Source organism: Bison bison, unplaced genomic scaffold, assembly GCF_000754665.1.
Source record: "Bison bison bison isolate TAMUID 2011002044 unplaced genomic scaffold, Bison_UMD1.0 scf7180017864204, whole genome shotgun sequence".
NCBI lineage: Eukaryota > Metazoa > Chordata > Mammalia > Artiodactyla > Bovidae > Bison > Bison bison.
Genome location: NW_011494776.1, coordinates 322,765 through 341,709, shown reverse-complemented (window position 1 = coordinate 341,709; position 18,945 = coordinate 322,765). Strand labels below are relative to the sequence as shown.

Genomic DNA, 18,945 nt, shown 5'->3' with positions numbered 1-18,945 from the left:
TGAATACAGCCAAACAAAAAATAAGATACTATGAGCCACTATGAGCAGAAACAAAAGATAATACAGAGACCTGAGACTTTAAAGTTTAGAATTATGTCAGTTATAAACTTCATATCAACAACCTTTGTTACATTTAAAGAAACAAAAGTTTAAAGAAATTTGAAGGGAAAAGGATCTTAGAAAAAGCACAGCAGATCTGGAAAAGAACCAAGTACAATTTCTAAACTAAAAGTAAACACACAAATAAATAAGAGCACAATTCATAGTTTAAGAGCATCATGCCACCACCACTTCTATTCAACACAGTACTGAGAACATAATAAATACAGAGGAAAAAAGGGGGTGGGGGCAAGAACTGGAAAGTAACCCAAGTTACTATCTATAATCATAGCAAAATAACAGGCTATAAAAATATTTTAAAAAAGAATTTAAAGGCAAGAGTTGCTGGATACAAAATTAACAAAAGCACAGCATTCCTATACAACAGTACAAACAAAAAAGAATGTGGAATTAAAAAAAAATTCACAATAGTAACAAAAACCACATTCAGTATGCAGCATATTATAAAATATTATTCCAGGATCCCAAGGACCTTATATAGCCTAAAGAATTCTGAAAAAGAAGAGCAAAGTTGGAGGGTTTCAAGACTTACCATGAAACAATAATAAGAGTATGGTACTGGTATAAAGACAGGCATAAGATGTAATCGGAGAAGAGCCCAAAATTAAAATCCCACACATATGTTCAATTTAGTTTTGACAAAGAAGTCAGGGCTAGGGTAGGGGGAAGCAGGGAGTTACTAGTCTTTCAACAAATAGATACCTATACACAAAAATAAATTTGACTCTCACCTTTATGCCTATATAAAAATTAACTCTAAATGGACCTAAACTATAAAACTTCTAGAATAAAATATTAAAAAATCTTTGTAACTTTCAAGTAGGCAAAGATTTCTTAGATAAGACATCAAAAGTATGAAGTGTAAAAGAAAAAAAATTGATAAAAGGACTTCAAAATCATCTACTCTACAAAAACCATGAAAAAAGTGAAAAGGCAAGCTATATACCAGAAGAAAACATTCATGATGTTTTATCTGACATAATACTTGCATACAGGATAAATAAAGCACATTCATAACTCAAAAATAAAGACCAAAAACCCAACCTACAAATAGGCAAAAGTGGAATAGTGAAATTGATACGTTGATCTTCCTGCAAAGAACAACTACAGACTGAACCAGACCCAAAAAACTATCTGAGGTCTCCGGAGACTGAAATACACATTTTGGAGGAGGACATGACTTGGAGGAAGCAGTCCACACATACTGAGTTCCGATTTTGTTCAGCTTTGCCCTGAAGGTGGTACAGTCACCAGCACAGAGGCACAGCTGCCTGAATCCTTCTGGGTGGAGGAACTGAAGGAACTAGGAAAAGGAGCCCAGGGCAAACAAGATGCCAAGAGAGCAGCAGGGAACTGCAGAGAGAAGACAACCCCCTCATTCTGTGTTTAAACAGCCTGAATCTACAGCTGACGCTTGAACCACGCCCAGTGCAGGCATGAGTTTGCTGTTGAGTCTGACCAAGTTGATTGCCCACTAACACAAACGTATCAACACCCTTTGGAACAATGTAAAATAATCCAGTCTCCAAAACATAATATTCAAGGCTATAATCTAAATATTTATATCCAAGATAAATCTAACATCACTCAACATACAAAAGCCCAGAAAATGTGATCCCATCTCAAAGCATAAGATAATTAACTGATGCCAATCCCAAGATGATCCCGATGTTATTATCAGACAGGGACTTTAAAGCAGCTATTATAACTATACTCAGCAAGGTAAAGGAAACTCTAACAATGAACGGAAAAACACGAGATAAATGTCATTATACATCTGTCCAAACCTACAGAACATACAGCATCAACATGAACCTTAATGTAAATTATAGATTCTGGATAATAGGTTCATCAGTTGTGGGAAAAAAAAAACAAAGGTTTCACTCTGGTAAGGGGATGTTGATAACGGGGGAAACTATGTATGTGAGGGTCAGGAGGTATATTTGAAATATCTGCACTTTTCCCTCGAGTTTGCTGTGAACCTAAAACTGCACTTTAAAAAGTATAAAATTTCATCAAAGAAACAGAACATACAAAAATCAAGTAGAAATTTTACGTATAAAAGATACAACATATTAAATTTAAAATGAGCAAAAGGGTTAAAGAGACACCTCAAAAAAAAAAAAAGGTGGGGGTGGGAATTCCCTGGCAGTCCAGTGGTAAGGACACAGCACTTTCACCGCAGGGGCCTGGGTTTGATCTCTGGTTGGGGAATGAAGAATCTTCATGCCACAGAGCATGGCCAAAAAAAAAAAAAAAAAAAAATACAATGGCCAATAAGCACATTAAAAGATGTTCAATATCATTAGCCCTGAGGGGCAAATTAAAACCACAATGAAAAGTCTCTACTCCAGAGGTCAGCAAACATTTTCTTTAAAGAGCTAGAAAAGAAACATTTAAAACTGAGCAAACCATGTGGTCTCTGTTACTACTTTGCTCTGCCATGGTAGCATAAAGCAGCCACAAACAATACAAAAATGCTTCACAAAAACAGGTCAGCTGTACCAGATTTTGATCCATGAGCTGTAAGTTGCTGATCCCCGATCCCACATCTGAGAGAATGACTTAAAATAATGGACAATATCAAAGTAAGGAGATAGAACTAAAAACCTCATACACTGCTGATTAGAGTGGAAACAGTACAACTACTTTGAAATACTGATACAAACAACAACAAAGAATCTTCAAAACATTATGCTGAGCAAAAGAAGCCAGATAGAGGGAACTCCCTGGTGGTACAGTGGTTAGGAACCAAGTGCTCACTGCCAAGGGCTCAGGTTCAATCCCTGGCCGGGGGAACTAAAATCCAACAAGCTGTGTGGCATGGTCAAAAAACCCCCAGCCAAATACAAAGTAATAAATAAATATTTTAAAAAAAGTTTTTAAAGTGAGAAAGGACTTCATAAGGCAAAACCAGTGATTTTGATTACATCGAAATTAATATTTTTAAATAAAAGAGGAAACATGAAAGGTAACAGAATGGGAGATAATTTACAATGCCTGAAAGTGACAAAAGGACCAATACTGAAAATATACAAGGAACTCCTGTAGAATAAGAAAAAGAGAATTACAGTAGAAAAAAGGGGAGAAAGATAAGAACAAACACAAATATTTAACAAATGTAAACAAAAAAAGTTTACAGAAGAACCACAAATATTTCAAAAGCTTATGAAGAGATGGTAAGTCACCAGTCAGCAGAGTAATCAAAGACAGCTTCATCTGAGACTGATAAAAGAAATAAGAAGTTGAATGATGCCTAGCCCTGGCTACAATATAAGATACATATTAATAGTATTCATCACGTATTGCTGGTTGAGCCTAGAGCAATTCAGCCCATTAGGTGAGCACTCTGGTGCTACTTCACAAAATTAAGTATGCACATACTCTCTGACTCAGCAATTCAAAAATTAAGAGGATTTCAGAAAAAGAAATTCTCACAGATCCAGGGATCCATGAATGAAGATGCTAACTGCTGCCTTATTTGTGGGAGCAGGGAGTCCGAGGCAACCAGGGTGTCTATCACTGGGGAAGTGAACAGGTGTGAAATGGAACAAATGCAAACTTCTGAGTACTACCCATCAGTGAGAAGCCACGGACCAACTATACACATACAGGAATGTGAAACAGTTCAATACTTGAAAAAAAATTACTAAGTAAAAAGCAATAAACGAGATGAAATATAACACAGAAATCGTTCATGTGAATTAAAAACACATAGGTTGGGACATGCCTAACAAAGAAGATTAGATAAACTTCATTCAGGCATGAATGCTGTGTGGGAGTTCAAAGTTAGCAAACTAACAATATATATTAATTAAGGTGTCTTTAAACAGACAAATATAGGTAATGTACTGAACAATTACCAAAACTGTTGTGACCAGAGACTCACAGGAACCCTAAGACCCATACTTCAGTATTCAGGGTTTGTGCACTTCACAGAATGTAATTATCATAAACAATGAGACAACTACCCAAGCAAAAGCACACAGATTAATAACAGTTAAATGGTCAGCTGGTAGAGGCGGAGAATGGAGAAAGACAAAAAGGAAAAAACAAATACATTAAATGAAAAAGCCTTACACACACACATAAAAGTTTTAAGGTGCCATGAACAGAGGAAAATGATGATTCAACTCTGCATCTGAGGTCCAAATAACTAAGTAAAAAAATGAAAATACAATTAACATTTTTAGTAAGAGAGGCGATTCAGTCCCAGCACAAAAATGTGTTTGCAGAGTTTTAAACATAAACAATAAGCATAAATAAAAACTAACAAGATCAGGGGAGAAAAAGGAATCAGAGAAATGTCTTAAAACCAAAAGTTTAAGATACCTGAGGTATACTGTGTTTTCCATACTTCCAAAACTTATTCTGTGATAAAAGAGACTTAAATTTCTCCTCCAGAGAGTCAAGCTCATTATCAGGTAACAGGCAAAGCAATTTCTTTAATGCCAATAAGGAACAAGTTACAACTCGATAGAATTTAGCATCTCTCTCTTCCTCTGGAACAGTTCTTAATTTAAAAAGAAAATAAATATACATAAGGATTGAGGATAAGACAAGCTATGTATGCAGCACTTCTATTTTAAATGTTTTATCACTGAATATCTACCAAAGTTACTTTATTTCTATATTCATTCTCCCTGTGTCAAACCCCCACACAAAATACAAATACACATACAATTTTAATCACATATTTTTTGAATAATACCAGGTTAAAGTAGATGAAAAGGAGTGGCCTGATATAAGTGTGTATGTATATATCACTCTCAGCAGAAGTTAACTGGATGTTTCTGGAGAATAAATAATACTGTATCTAAGGTTGCTTTCCCTTACAGACTCTTTAATAGCTTGATTAGAACACAAGAGTAAAAAGTAAATGGAACATCTTAGTATCCTTTCAATAGAACTATTCACAGTTCTTCAGTTATTTTCATCCAGACCTTAAAATGATTCCTTTTAAGGAGGACCTTAAAATGTCAAAAGGCAGATGTGGAAAAAAAAAAAAAAAATCTAAAAACATCTCTTCGTAAAAGAACCAAACACGTGAGCTCCCAGATAATTCAAATTAAATAGAGGGACAACTTGCAAGTAAAAACACTTAAAATTGCACCTGGCAAATAGTACTGCATTAAGTATCTTCATCTCTACATTCCGAATCCTTTTTCTTTTTTTTAAAGAATCCCTTTTTTCAACTTCACATTGAAATTATCCTCTTGTTACCTATGAGTGCAACAGAGTTTCACTTAACCTGAGTCACACAGACACAATACAACTTACTGTGGGTCACTGAGGGTATCAGGTGTTTCTTTGATAAGATGATCCTGTAGCACCTACAGAGGGGGATTGAGATCTTATTGAACTGTCGATGGTGAAGAGACAAGAGTATAAACCACATCTTACATAAAAGTTCTTAATCCTCTTCCTCACAAAAGAAGCAAAACTAAAAGGTCTGAATTTCACCAATTTTTTCCCCTTACTAATTTCCAAGGTTGGCAGCTATTAGGGTGAAGGATAGGGTACTTCTTTCAAACATCTCTAGTTTCTGCCAAGAGGACTTTCTCCCTAAATACTCTTGTCCTCTTGCGTTTTCATTCCTCTCTGCATGGAGCAGTGAAGTGAAAGGATGCCTGATGAGCAGGTCTGGGACAGAATCAGGCTCTGCTTCCCTTGCCCCGCTTTTGTGAGCACCTCCCTCCTCCCAGGGAAGAACACACATCGTGTCCTGCTCCGTCACAGAGGAAGGCCTAAGGTTCCATTTGAAATGCAGAGGAAGGCTGCTTATTTCTGGGGTGGAGTACAGGCAAGTTCACTGCTCCAGTATCAGTTTTATCAGCAATAACAATAGCCAGCTAAATTTACTGAGCTTTTCCACCCACCTTGTATCCCACACATTAACTAAATGAATCCTCACAGCAACTCAGAGAAGTACCAGTGAATTCCTACTTTAACAGATGAGGAAATGGAGGCACAGACACTTGCTCGGGCCAAACACCCCAGCTAATGGCAGAGAGGGGCAGGGCCCAATGGTGTAAGCCAGAGCCCATGACCTCTGCCAGACACTATGACATTTTAATCTCATCTGTCTTACTCCTCTCTAATACACTGATTCTGAACTCAGAAAAGTTCAAACTAGTATCTGTACAGCTGTGACACAACCAACTAAAGGTGGAAGAATACAGGAGCTAATCCACATATTCAATGAGCAGTTATCCAATCATAACAAAGCCAAGAAGGAAAAAAAACAACCATGAAGAGCCAAATTAATTGTCTCAAAACCCATTTTCTAAAACTCTTAAGTGTCCAAACTCATGATACTTCACTCATAAATAACATTTATGCCTGATATTTTAAATAAACCAATGATTCCTAACTTACAGTTGGGTCAGAGAACTCCCTTTGAGAATATGATTAAAGCTACAAACCCTCATCCTAAAAAAAGAACTTTGGTACCCCAGAAAAATAAACAATGGAAGAACCAATAATTTACATAAGGAACTAGAATGCATATGTGTGCCTGTGTAGAGATATGCTGGGTGAAGAGACCAGACATGTAATAAGAGATCATGCAGAATCCTGTAGGCCAAGAGAAGCAATTTCAATTTGTAAGGGTAATGGGAACCACAGAAAGGCTGATTAATTTAAAGAAGGCAGGAAGGGAAGGAGGGAGGGAGGTAAGGAGAGGGGGGATGTTTAAGTAGGATTATACACAGGGTGCTAAACAAGAGTACTAAATAGGGGAATGAACAAAAGCATGATTTTTTTTTAAACCTCATCTCCCCTAAATGGACTCACAGCTCATTCTTACTTCTTGCTATAAAACTAACAAGTCTGGAATTTACTTTTTCTAGTTCATATATTAGGAATGGCAAATGAGGGAAAAAATGAAAAAAGGGACAGTATTACACACGAACTGGAAGTCACAAAAGCTATAGCCATTATCAATTTGGTAAAGGTGTTGGCCAAGTGTTGGAGAAATGTATACCTGTTAATGGGAGTATAAATTTGGATGGCCTTTTGAAGGGCAGTTTATCCATATCTATAAAAATTTTAAATGTTCTCATCCTTTGACCCAACATATTGAATTACTAGAAGTTCTGGTAACTCCCATCCCTACACGGTATGAAGAGATCTATTCGAAAATGTTCACTGAAGCAGTGTTCGTTACCATAAAAAACTGGGGAAAAAACCCCAAATGTATACTAACGTGAAAGATGTTAAATAAACTGTAGTATATTAATACAAAGGATTATCAGGATTAAATATATCTGTATACATGTATTGATTTGAAAATATGGGAGAAAAAAATTTAGATTTAGTTTTTAGATGGATTCTTTTTTTAGTTTATATATTTACAAAGCACATACCTCAAGTTTTTTATACATGGTAAGTTAGATATTAAAATAAAGAATGAAAAACCTAAATCATATAAGAATGGTCCAATCTGAAAAGTTAATTAAGTTTAAAAAGCCAAAATGGTCAATTTTGTTATACACCATTTAAAAAAGGCAATATTCCACTGAAAATGTTTTCATTTCTCATTCCTTCACAATGCTAGGTGAAAGAGGTACCTTTATAATATGCCTCATATCCCTTAAATACTTTGAAAAATAGATATGGAATGGTTCCTAGGACTTACACTTGTGATTTCATCCTTACAAAATGCTATGGCTTCAGGTTGCTTGCTCGGAGGGAAAGCTGCTTCAAAGGCATCTTTTGCTGCAGAGGCAGCTGGTGTGTAAGTATCACACTGAGCCATCAGCCAATAACCCATTAAACTTTTTAAATAAGGAGCCAAGTGTTTCTTTACTTTAAGGATAAGTTTTTCAAAAGCTTGCTGTGTGGCTTCTCGAACCCGGCGGTCATGATCCTATTGAAAACACAGTAAGGTTTAAAACAGTTCTAAACCATAAAAACAAATACAGACATTTCTGGGTATGCTATGAAGACCATTAGTAAGAATTCAGCTATGTGCAGAGCTAAAGGAAAATCCATAATTATATAGAAAAACTGATTAATTCTTCCTTTTTCCCAATGAGATAAAAAGAACTACATTCAAGATGGAGTCAAGGCTACTCCCGGGATAATGAAGTAATTCATTCTCATTCTTCCGGAGCAAGTATACAAAGAGATTACATTGTCAAAATTTGTTGCTGTTTAGTCACTAAGTTGCCTCCAACTCTTTTGAACCCTGTGGACTGCAGCAGTCCACTACTCTCCTGTCCTTGGGATTTCCCAAGCATGAATACTGGAGAAGGTTGCCATTCTCCAGGGGATCTTTCAGACCCAGAGATCGAACCTGAGTCTCCTTCATTAGCAGGCGGATTCTTTACTGCTGAGCCACCAGGGAAGCCCTGTCAAAATTTACTATGACTTAAAAGTGTCTAGGGGGGCTTCCCTGATAGCTCAGTTGGTAAAGAATCCGCCTGCAATGCAGGATACCCCAGTTTGATGCCGGGGTTGGGAAGATCTGCTGGAGCAGGGTTAGGCTACCCACTCCAGTATTCTTGGGCTCCCCTTGTGGCTCAGTTGGTAAAGAATCCGCCTGGAATGCAGGAGACCTGGGTTCGACCCCTAGGTTGGGAAGATCCCCTGGAGAAGGGAAAGGCTACCCACTCTAGTATTCTGGCCTGGAGAATTCCATGGACTGTATAGTCCACGGGGTCTCAAAGATTTGGACATGACTTACATTTTCAAAAGTATCCAGGTAATTGTATAGCAACAACCTACTTTCCGAAAACACATATTCCTTTGCACAACCTACATAATCTGTTTAACCATACTGACATAACAATCCATAACCCTCAGCAAAAATGAATCATATAAATTTGACAGTCCTCATAACTTCAAACAAAAACATCAACACAACAGAAATAAAATAGGAAAGTCTGAATACTTACAAGTGAAATTTTGCAGAAAATTCTTGGCCAGTATGGAAGAACTCCTTTTACAATTTCTGTGTCTCTCTCTGTACACATGGTTCCAAATTCCTGCATAGCCTAAAAGTAAATTATTAAAATCATTAGCCAATGAATTGACAGCCATAATATTAACTACTGATTATATTTCTGGTTTTTAAAATTGCAGAAATATTTTATGTAACATGAGAATACTTTGTTTGTGCTATATAATACTAATCTTAAGACTTCCATCACAGATTACTATGGGAGAAACTTCATTTTTTTTTTCCTCTTTTTAAAAAATATAAAACATATACAAACAAAAAAACCCATTTACAATTATAGGGTCAAAATTACATTATCTAACAGGAGAAAACGTAAAGCCAGAATTCCAAAGTGATTCTAAGTGCAGAACAAGAAACTAACTTATAATCCAGAAGACAAGTATAAAATGTGTCAGAAAAAAAGTACAATTGTAGAAGTATTTATTAGTGGTAAATGATTTCGCTGTTCTTTATATAACATATGCTAATGATGGGAATTCCCTGGCGGTTCAATGGTTAGGACTCCCCACTTCCAATACAGGGGTCACAGGTTAGATCTCTGGTTGTGCAATTTGACCAGGGGAAAAAAAAAAACCAATGCCATCTTAACAAAAAGATTTTCTTGATCATTTTAATGAAAACAAAACTTGCTTTTAGTTTTGTTGTGACATCTTTCTTAGAAAGTTTCCGCAGCACCATTCGGAAATCAGAATCCACAAGACTGTCTATTTCTTCAGCTCCTTGAATAGCAGGAACATAGCCTAGGTCACTGTGAAATGTTCCAAAACCAATAAATCCAGGCACTGTTCCCTGTTCCTTGGCAAGGAGTTCTGCAGCTCGGCCACTGTTTGAAGGCTGGTAAGAGAGTAGGGAGAAAAACAGTCAGAGTTCAGGAAGAGTTCAAAATTTAACTTTGAGTTCTTTAGAATAATTCCCTGACAATTCCCACAAGGAAGCAAAATCATTTGAGGACATTTCCCCCCTAGCCTATGCCTCTATTGTAATGTCCCCCAAAGATGAATACTTCTGTCACAAGTACTTAATGATCCTAGGAGCTATTTCCCGGTTTCCTAAACATCAGAACAATGTTTTTTAAGTTATGACTACAAGCCATTAGGGGCTTCCCAGATGGCTCAGTGGGTAAAGGATCCGCCTGCAATGCAGGAGACATGGGCAGACATGAGTTTGATCCCTGGATTGGGAAGATCCCCTGGAGGAGGGCATAGCAACCCACTCCAGTATTCTTGTCTGAAGAATCCCATGGGCAGAGGAGTCTGGTGGGCTACAGTCCATAGGGTCGTAAAGAGTCGGAAACACTAAAGTGACTGAGCATGCACACATACACAAGTCATTAGAGGTTCCCGAAATCAACTTAACAGCCCGTAGGTCATTTTAAAGAAATAGAACAAAATTTTAAAAATCAGAACACATCACATGTGGTAAGAGTAAGTACTGTTTTGTGAAATTTTTTATTTCACATTTTTTTGTAAATAGTATGTATACACATATATGTGTGCTGTGTAGTGATGCAAAATTAACTCATAATTGGATTATATCTTTTCATTCATTCACTCATTCAAGAAATTACTAAGCCACTATCACAGGACAAGTCTAATGACAGCAACTTCTAGACCAGGAGTTCCCTGTCGGCAGACACACTCATTTCCACATACCAAAGCCTAGCCTAATGGGCTAAAATGGTTACAAACTACATTAGTTATGGACATAAAAATAAATACAATGGTCAGGATATAAGATACATTCTTTCATTCTGAGTGATAGTCAGTGGTTTGTTGGAAGCTACATAACATGGTAGCTTCCAGTAGGATTCTTTGTGACAGATACAGAAAACATCTAAACTGTTGAAAGAAAATAATATATTCACTGTCCTCTAATAAGAAAATGCCTCAGTTCAATGTCCAGGACGACATCACAACCCATCTAAACTCATCTGTTTATTTCTCTGTAAGAATGGCTGAAAATACAAATATGTGATTTAGTCTGCTGATACCCAGAAAAACTGTGTTTGGGAAACTCATTTATCAAGAAATTATCATCTGGACTACTTTCTGAACTGAAATGAGTGACCAGAAATGAAAATGATGGAATTTTCCCCAAAAACAGAAGCTTTTTTTTTTTCAATTTTTTCCCCCAAAACAGAAGCATTTAAGACTGATTTCAAAAAAGGTTCTCTATTTTGAGACTTTATTAAAATGAACTAACATTATTCAGTCCACCTTTCTCAATACTGATACATGAATACAGAGCTACAGAGAAGGACTTAAGCATCCACCTGCCAGTGCAGGGCACATGCGTTCAAGCCCTGCTCCAGCAAAAGCCCACATCCTGCAAGGCAAGCAAGCCTGAGCGCCACAACTGACACTGCGGTGGGAAGTCCACCCGGGAGAACTGGGAAAAGCCCATGTGTAGCAGCGAAGACCCAGCACAGCCAGAAAAGAAAACACAAGTAATTAATTTTTTAAAAGACCTACAAAGGAGGTCAGTGAAGTACAATTCTGAAAACCAACAGTGATGACACTAAGACACTGGAATTTTCTCTATTATCTCATGAGTGAAGTTTCATTGTGAAACACAATAATGAAATAGTATAAAAAGCTGAAGGAGTCAAGGCTGAACTGACCTTAAGATCTGAGCTGACAGTGCAGAAGAAAAGGTATCAGATTTCTAGTTTCAAAAATAACAAACTATTCTTAACTAATTATATCTTTTTCAAGGTCTACTTTGAATTTAAAATGTAGTTACTGTTTCTCATTACTTTCTCCATTGTGGATTAGCTACTTGTACCCACAGTTCAAAAATTAAGAACTTGGATTCTATTTCTGGCAGTTAATTTTCTTATACCACACCTACTTCATTCTTTTGTGCCGGCTTCTAGAGGCATTTGAGGTGGCAACCCGGAGTCTACTGTTTAAAGACCAAATTCAAGATGACTTTCAAGATTTTCACCATCTGGACTCAACCTCTCCAGTCACCTTCTTGCCACTCTTTTCTTCCCTCGTCCCACTTCCCTCCTCCCCTCTCTTAATTTTGTTCCCACCATGTGTGTTCCAGTCCCAAATTCAATAAAAAGGTCCCTGCATATGTCATGCCTTTTCACAATTTGATCTTTTTTTTTTCTTAACAGCAATCTTAAAAAAAAATTCTTTTTTATTGGAGTATAGTTGATTTACAATGTTTTGCTATTTTCAGGTATACAGCAAAGGGAATCAGTCATCCAGTTTACTCGCCCAGTCGTGTCCTACTCTTTGCGGCCCCAAGGACTGCAGCATGCCAGGCTTTCCTGTTCATCACCAACTCCTGGAGCTTGCTCAAACTCATGTCCATCAAGTCGGTGATGCCATCCATCTCATGCTCTGTTTTCCCCTTCTCCTCCTCCCTTCAATCTTTCCAGTGAGTCAATTCTTCACATCAGGTGGCCAAAGTATAGGAGCTTCAGCTTCACCATCAGTCCTTCCAATAAATATTCAGGACTGATTTCCTTGAGGATTGACTGGTTTGATCTCCTTGCAGTCTAAGGGTCTCTCAAGAGTCTTCTCCAACACCACAGTTCAAAAGCATCAATTCTTCGGCGCTCAGCTTTCTTTATGGTCCAACTCTCACATCCATACATGACTACTAGAAAAACTATTAGCTTTGACTCAACTCTTTGCGACCCGATGGACTGTAGCCTGCCAGGTTCCTCCATCCATGGGATTTTCCAGCCAAGCATACTGGAGTGGGTTGCCATTTCCTTCTCCAGGGGATCTTCCCAACTTAGGGATCAAACCGAGGTCATCTGAATTGCAGGCAGACTCTTTATCTTCTGAGCCACCAGGGAATGTGGCTTAAAATGAGGTAACAGTAACTAAATCATTACTTAGGGTGACCATGGACAGAGGAGCCTGGTAGGCTGCAGTCCATGGGGTTGCTAAGAGTTGGACACGACTGAGCGACTTCACTTCACGATTAAACATAAAGTTTTCAAACTACCATAATAATAATTGATTCCAGCAAGAATCACCACAGGATGCTCAAAACCATTAAGTGAAATTCTGTAAGAGGTTAGTCCTAATCTCAAACTACCATTCCACAGATTATTTGATAGTCAGTGGAAAGAGAAACCTATACAATGAACATCAGCTTAATCAAGTGACTAAACATACACCACCCATAATGGGACAGGCAGGCACCATGTGTCTCCATAGTGTGAGAGGCACTAAGAAAGACACATCACCAAGGAAGTATTTCTGTCAAAAACTGTTTAACCTGAATCTAATTATGAGGAACAATTAGACAAATCTAAGTTAAACAAGTCAATTGCCTACATTCTGCCAAACTGTTCAGGCTATGAAAGAATGCTCCTCCAAAAAAACAAACCAAAAAAAGGCACTAAGAAAATGCCTAGATCTAAATGGAATGAATGATCCTTCAATGGATCTCCAATGTTTTTAAAAGTGTTGTATCTAAAATAAAAGTTATAGAGAACAATACTGAGATGACTACATAAACGTGAATATATTATTGTATATTATTAGATAATACTATTATATTGAAATTAAATTTTCTGCATGTGATAATTTCTCATGGCTATGAAGAAGAATGTTGCTGTTTTTAGAATGTACATGCTGAAGTATTTAGGAATTAAGGGTCATGATTTCTGCCCCTAATTATCATATGGTTAGGCAAAATACATATATTTAGAAAGAGAAAGCAAACATGACCAGATTACCAACTGGTTCGTGTGTGTGTCTTAAGCTGCTTCAGTTGTGTCCGACTCTGCAACCCTATGGACTGCAGTCCACCAGGCTCCTCTGTTCATGGGATTACAGGCCAGAATAATGGAGTAGGTTGCCATGCCCTCCTCCAGGGGATCTTCCCTACCCAGAAATCGAACCCGTATCTCTTGTGGCTCCTGCATTGGCAGGCCGGTTCTTTACCACCAGTGCCACCTGGGAAGCCCTACCAATTGGTATTTCTAGGTAAGGAATTTATGAGTTGTTGCTCCAATATTCTTGCAACTTTTCCTTATATTTGGAATACTTCAAAACTAAACATTGAGAAAAAATTTTAAATAAAAAATTAAAATTAAATGAGAATGCAAGTAAAGTATATAAGAGTACTGACACAGGCTAGTTACTGTTATTATTGTTGATATTATTAACCACGAAAGAAGACTGACTGCTACTAAAGAAACCGTGGTACTGAAATCACTAGAACTGGATCAGAAAGAAGCATCTTCATGAAATTAGGCTGCGCCATTAAAAACCTAAAGTACCATAAAAAATATCTTTATAAAAAATACACCATTATGACATTCTCAGTCTTGTATCTTTAGTCCACTCTGGAGTTTAAACAAGTATTTAGTGAACTTCTGCTATATGCCAGTCCTTGTTCTAGGTTCCAAAGATAATAAATAGCAGCAGATAAAAACACCTACCTGCATAAAATACTTATGTCCTATACTAATATTCTAACCAAGCAAGACAGTAAATGAAGCAGGACAATCAACAAATAGTATGTGAGAAGTCAGATATGCAATGGGATAAAATAAAGCAGGAAAAGAGAACAGGGAGCGGTGGAGGGGGTGGGGGTGGAGAGGAAGGCTACAGCTGAAAATAGGGTGATCATGGGAGACCTCACTAAGCTGTCTCGGGCAAAGAGCATCGGGAGCCTGCCATGCAAGGTCAAGGTTCTGGAAGAGATCAGTGTGGCCTGATGGAGTGAGAGACAAGGAAGCTGAAGATGGGGTCGGAGATGGAAAGGGGCCGGAGCAGACCCCATATCCCGTATATATATCATCGTAAGAGCTTTGCCTATACCCTGATGGATGTGGGGAGCCACAGCAGATTTTTGAGCGAAGAAGCGACGTGATCCGAGACTCCGTGCACTCCAGGCTCACCTTAACTATCTCCCACTCCACTCCCTTGTTCACGATGCTACCCCCTGCTACCCTGGCCAGGTAACCTTCCAGGGGAAGCTGACACTGAACCAATTCTTAATGAAAACGGGGGGGGAGTGGGGGGTGGCTAGGAAGTGTGCTCAGCTAGGGACAGCTGGGCACGGTAACATCTTACCTCTCTGCTTAACATCCCCATTCTGCTCAGAGATATCCCACCCCGCCCGCAGGGACGCACACACAACAGAGAGGTCACACTGGACACGCAAACACATGCCACTCCACAGTCGCGCTCCACACAACCTCCGGCCACGCGCCGGGTAGACAGAGCCAGCCGCGGCGATGAGAGGATTCCCGCGCCGACTGGGTCACCCTGCACTCACCCTCAGATTCCCCTTGGTCCTCTGCTTGTTCTTCCCGCCCATGGTCGCGGTCTCAGCCGCACTCCCAGCCCGCAGCCCCCGGGTTGACACAGCCGGGCCACAACTTCCGGCCCCTGGCACCGGAAAAGGGCTCACAGGAACAACTTCCCCCGGCCCGCCCCTTCCGCCACCCACCCCGCCCATCTCCCGCCCCACTCCACCCCCCGCCACCTCCAGCCGCTTCCGGGACCATCCGCTGCGAGATACGTCACACTTGGAGCCACGCCCATCTGAGTGACGTAATTCCTGCTCAGTAGGAAGCCACGCCTCGGAGACCCAAGGGTCCAAATGCTGCTTTTCTCGCTTTGCTAAGACAAGATTTGTTCCCTCCTTAGCGGTAGGAGAATTTCTAAAATTCCTGCATGTCCCCAACTCCTCTGATTCTAGCCAGTTCTGCATTTAATTTTGCTTTCTCTTATCCCCACCAGCTTCCTGCTTATTTAGAACTTGAAAACACGTGTTTCATACCAGTAGTCATGTATGGATGTGAGAGTTGGACCATAAAGAAAGCTGAGCGCTGAAGAATTGATGCTTTTGAACTGTGGTGTTTGGAGAAGACTCTTGAGAGTCCCTTGGACTACAAGGAGATCCAGCCAGTCCATCCTAAAGGAGATCAGTCTAGGGTGTTCATTGGAAGTACTGATGTAGAAGCTGAAGCTCCAATCCTTATGGCCACCTGATGCGAAGAGCTGACACATTTGAAAAGAACCTGATGCTGGGAAAGATTGAAGACGGGAGGAGAAGGGGACGACAAAGGATGAGATGGTTGGATGACATCACTGACTGGATGGACCTGAGTTTGAGTAAATTCTGGGAGTTGGTGATGGACAGGGAGGCCATGGGGTCACAAAGAGTCGAACACGACTGAGCGACTGAACTGAACTGAACACTAAAGCTAGGTACCATTTATTGAAGGCCTGCTGAGTGCCGTGTGTGTACAGTTTTAGGACATTTGCAAACGTCTCATTTAATCTTTCCAGCGTCCTTTGAGTTAGGCACGTTCCCATCCATGTTTATAAACGGAGCAAGGGTCAGCAGAGTAAAGCCTCTTGCCCTGGCTCCTGCTGCCAATGCACAGTGTAGACAGGACTCGAATGCAGCTTTCTGACTCTGCTCCTAGATGTTAACTACCTGCGCCCTGTCCCAAGCAACGCAGGGCTGAGAGCCACTCGGGCTTACTTGTATTTACAAGTGGCCTCACATCACAGTGGCGGAGTTCACTCTGGTGACCTCCACTCTGTAAGGATGTGTTCCTTCCCTTTTCCCCTTTTGCTTAAGCAAAGGAAGCTGCTAGAGGAGAGTCTGAGCCCTTGATCCTCCGTAACTGCTCACTTATAAGTAAAATGAGGGCTTCCCTCGTGGTTCAGCTGGTAAAGAATCTGCCTGTAATGCGGGAGACCTGGGTTCGATCCTTGGGTTGGGAAGGTCCCCTGGAGAAGGTAATGGCTACCCATTCCAGTATTCTGACCTGGAGAATTTCATGGACTGAATAGTCCCTGGGGTTGCAAAGAGTTGGACATGACTAAGCAACTTTTCACCAGCAGAAGGAGCCAAACGGGAGGTATTTGCATACAAGGGTAGCAATAGAATGACATGGTAGTGGCTGAAGGAAGATGGGAAAATGTTCCGTTCAGTTCAGTCGCTCAGTTGTGTCCGATTTTGAGACCCCATGGACTGCAGCACACCAAGCTTCCCTGTCCATCACCAACTCCCAGAACTTGCTCAAACTCATGTCCATCAAGTCGGTGATGCCATCCAACCATCTCATCCTCTGTCATCCCCTTCCGCCTTCAATCTTTCCAGCATCAGGGTCTTTTCCAATGAAAATTTTCCATTTTGAAAATGTTAGACCTTTCAAAATGCAATTATCACCATCTCATCTGGATGTTTTTAGAAATGAAGACTGTCAGGTCCACTTTGGGACTATTAAGTGAGATTTTGCATTTTTAACAATGTTCCCAGGTCTTGTTAAAATTTAAAAAGGACCAGAGTGATTAGCTATGCCTGTTTACTAAATTCTACTTATTCTTACTTCAAAATAACTAATGATTTTATTTCTATTTCCTTGACACTATCCACATTTCATAACAAGGATCCATACCTCTTGATGTGGACCTTCAAACTATTCCAACCCACACAGGACAGGTCTCTGTTTGATTTTCCTAAAGCACCATTTTATTATTGATTTGAGCGTTTGAAAATAGTTTCCATTATGTAACAGTTTCCAGTGCTCGTCTTTTTCAGCATTACTTAATCTTTTTAAGATAAGACCCTTTTAAAAAAGAGTTCTCTAAACAGTCCCTACCAAAAGAGGTAATATTATGTCATGGTCAATCATTTCAATCATGTCCAACTCTTTGCAACCCCATGGACTGTAGTTGCCCAGGCTCCCCAGTCCATGAGATTCTCCAAGCAAGAATACTGGAGTGGGTCGCCATTGCCTTCTCCAAATATTATGTCAATTCCAATCAAAATATCCATAACTAATGTAATCCAAAGAATTAATGAACTTTGGAAATATGATTTAAAAGTTTACTTGGAAGAATAAAAGACTTAAAAGGATATTTTTTGTAAATAACAAAAGTTTGTCATGTCAGATTATAATATCTATTTTGACATTATCAAATAATAAACAAGTTTTAAAGTAAAAGACCTAATTAAAAATAATGGTTTAATCCAAAATGCATAAAAATTAAAACAATGTAGATGCAGTACCTAGGGGAAAAAGGCTACAAAAACTTAGGCTCATAACTAGAAAGAGGATGGGAAATTATAGTAGCGGAGATGTCAACTCTCAAAAGCTAAGTTTGAAACCTGTATACTCCCAACAGCATTCTCAGTGAGATTTTTGTTTTCAGATATCTCGAAACTATCTCAAAAGCTCATATGAAAAAATAAGGAAAGATACTTTGGAAAGCAGGCATAAAAACGGTTTGTCCTAATAAACTTCAAAACTCAAGATATTGCCAATACAATCCTAATGGTGTTGTTAGGACTAAACTGAAATAGAATAGCAAATCGAACTCACACTCAGGCTCTGATGAAAGTGGCATGTCCTATGTCTGAAGAATATAGATTATTCAAAAAAAAAAATAACTGAAACAACTGCTTACCTTTTGAAGAAATAATTTGAGTACCTACTTCATGAAAGTGTTAGTTGTTCAGTCCTGTCTATTTTCGACTCCATGGACTGTTATGTAGCCTGCCAGTCTCCTCTGTCCATGAGATTCTCCAGGCAAGAATACTGGAGTGGGTTGCTGTTCCCTTCAACAGGGGATCTTCCCAACCCAGGAATCAAACCCAGGTCTCTTGCATTGTAGGCAGATTCATCACCTACTTCATGCAGCACTCTAAAATGAATTGATGATGACTGAATGTGAAACAGAGAAGGCAATGGCACCCCACTCCAGTACTCTTGCCTGGAAAATCCCATGGATGAGGAGCCTGGTAGGCTGCAGTCCATGGGGTCGCTAAGAGTCGGACATGATTGAGCAACTTCACCTTCACTTTTCACTTTCATGCATTGGAGAAGGAAATGGCAACCCACTCCTGTGTTCTTGCCT

At 39.2% G+C, this 18,945-nt stretch overlaps 1 protein-coding gene across 1 annotated transcript in view; it reads right to left on the bottom strand.

Moving 5' to 3' along the window:
* LTN1 (listerin E3 ubiquitin protein ligase 1) overlaps window positions 1-15,460 on the bottom strand; it is a 59,504-nt gene extending 44,044 nt beyond the window's left edge. The window contains exons 1-6 of the mRNA XM_010844671.1: window positions 15,344-15,460; window positions 9,716-9,919; window positions 9,021-9,119; window positions 7,760-7,990; window positions 5,401-5,453; window positions 4,453-4,633 (exon numbers count right to left, since the gene is read on the bottom strand). Coding sequence (XP_010842973.1) covers window positions 4,453-4,633; window positions 5,401-5,453; window positions 7,760-7,990; window positions 9,021-9,119; window positions 9,716-9,919; window positions 15,344-15,385 — 810 coding nt within the window. The 5' untranslated portion in view covers window positions 15,386-15,460. The remainder of the gene's footprint in view (window positions 1-4,452; window positions 4,634-5,400; window positions 5,454-7,759; window positions 7,991-9,020; window positions 9,120-9,715; window positions 9,920-15,343) is intronic.
* Between the last annotated feature and the right edge of the window lie 3,485 nt (window positions 15,461-18,945).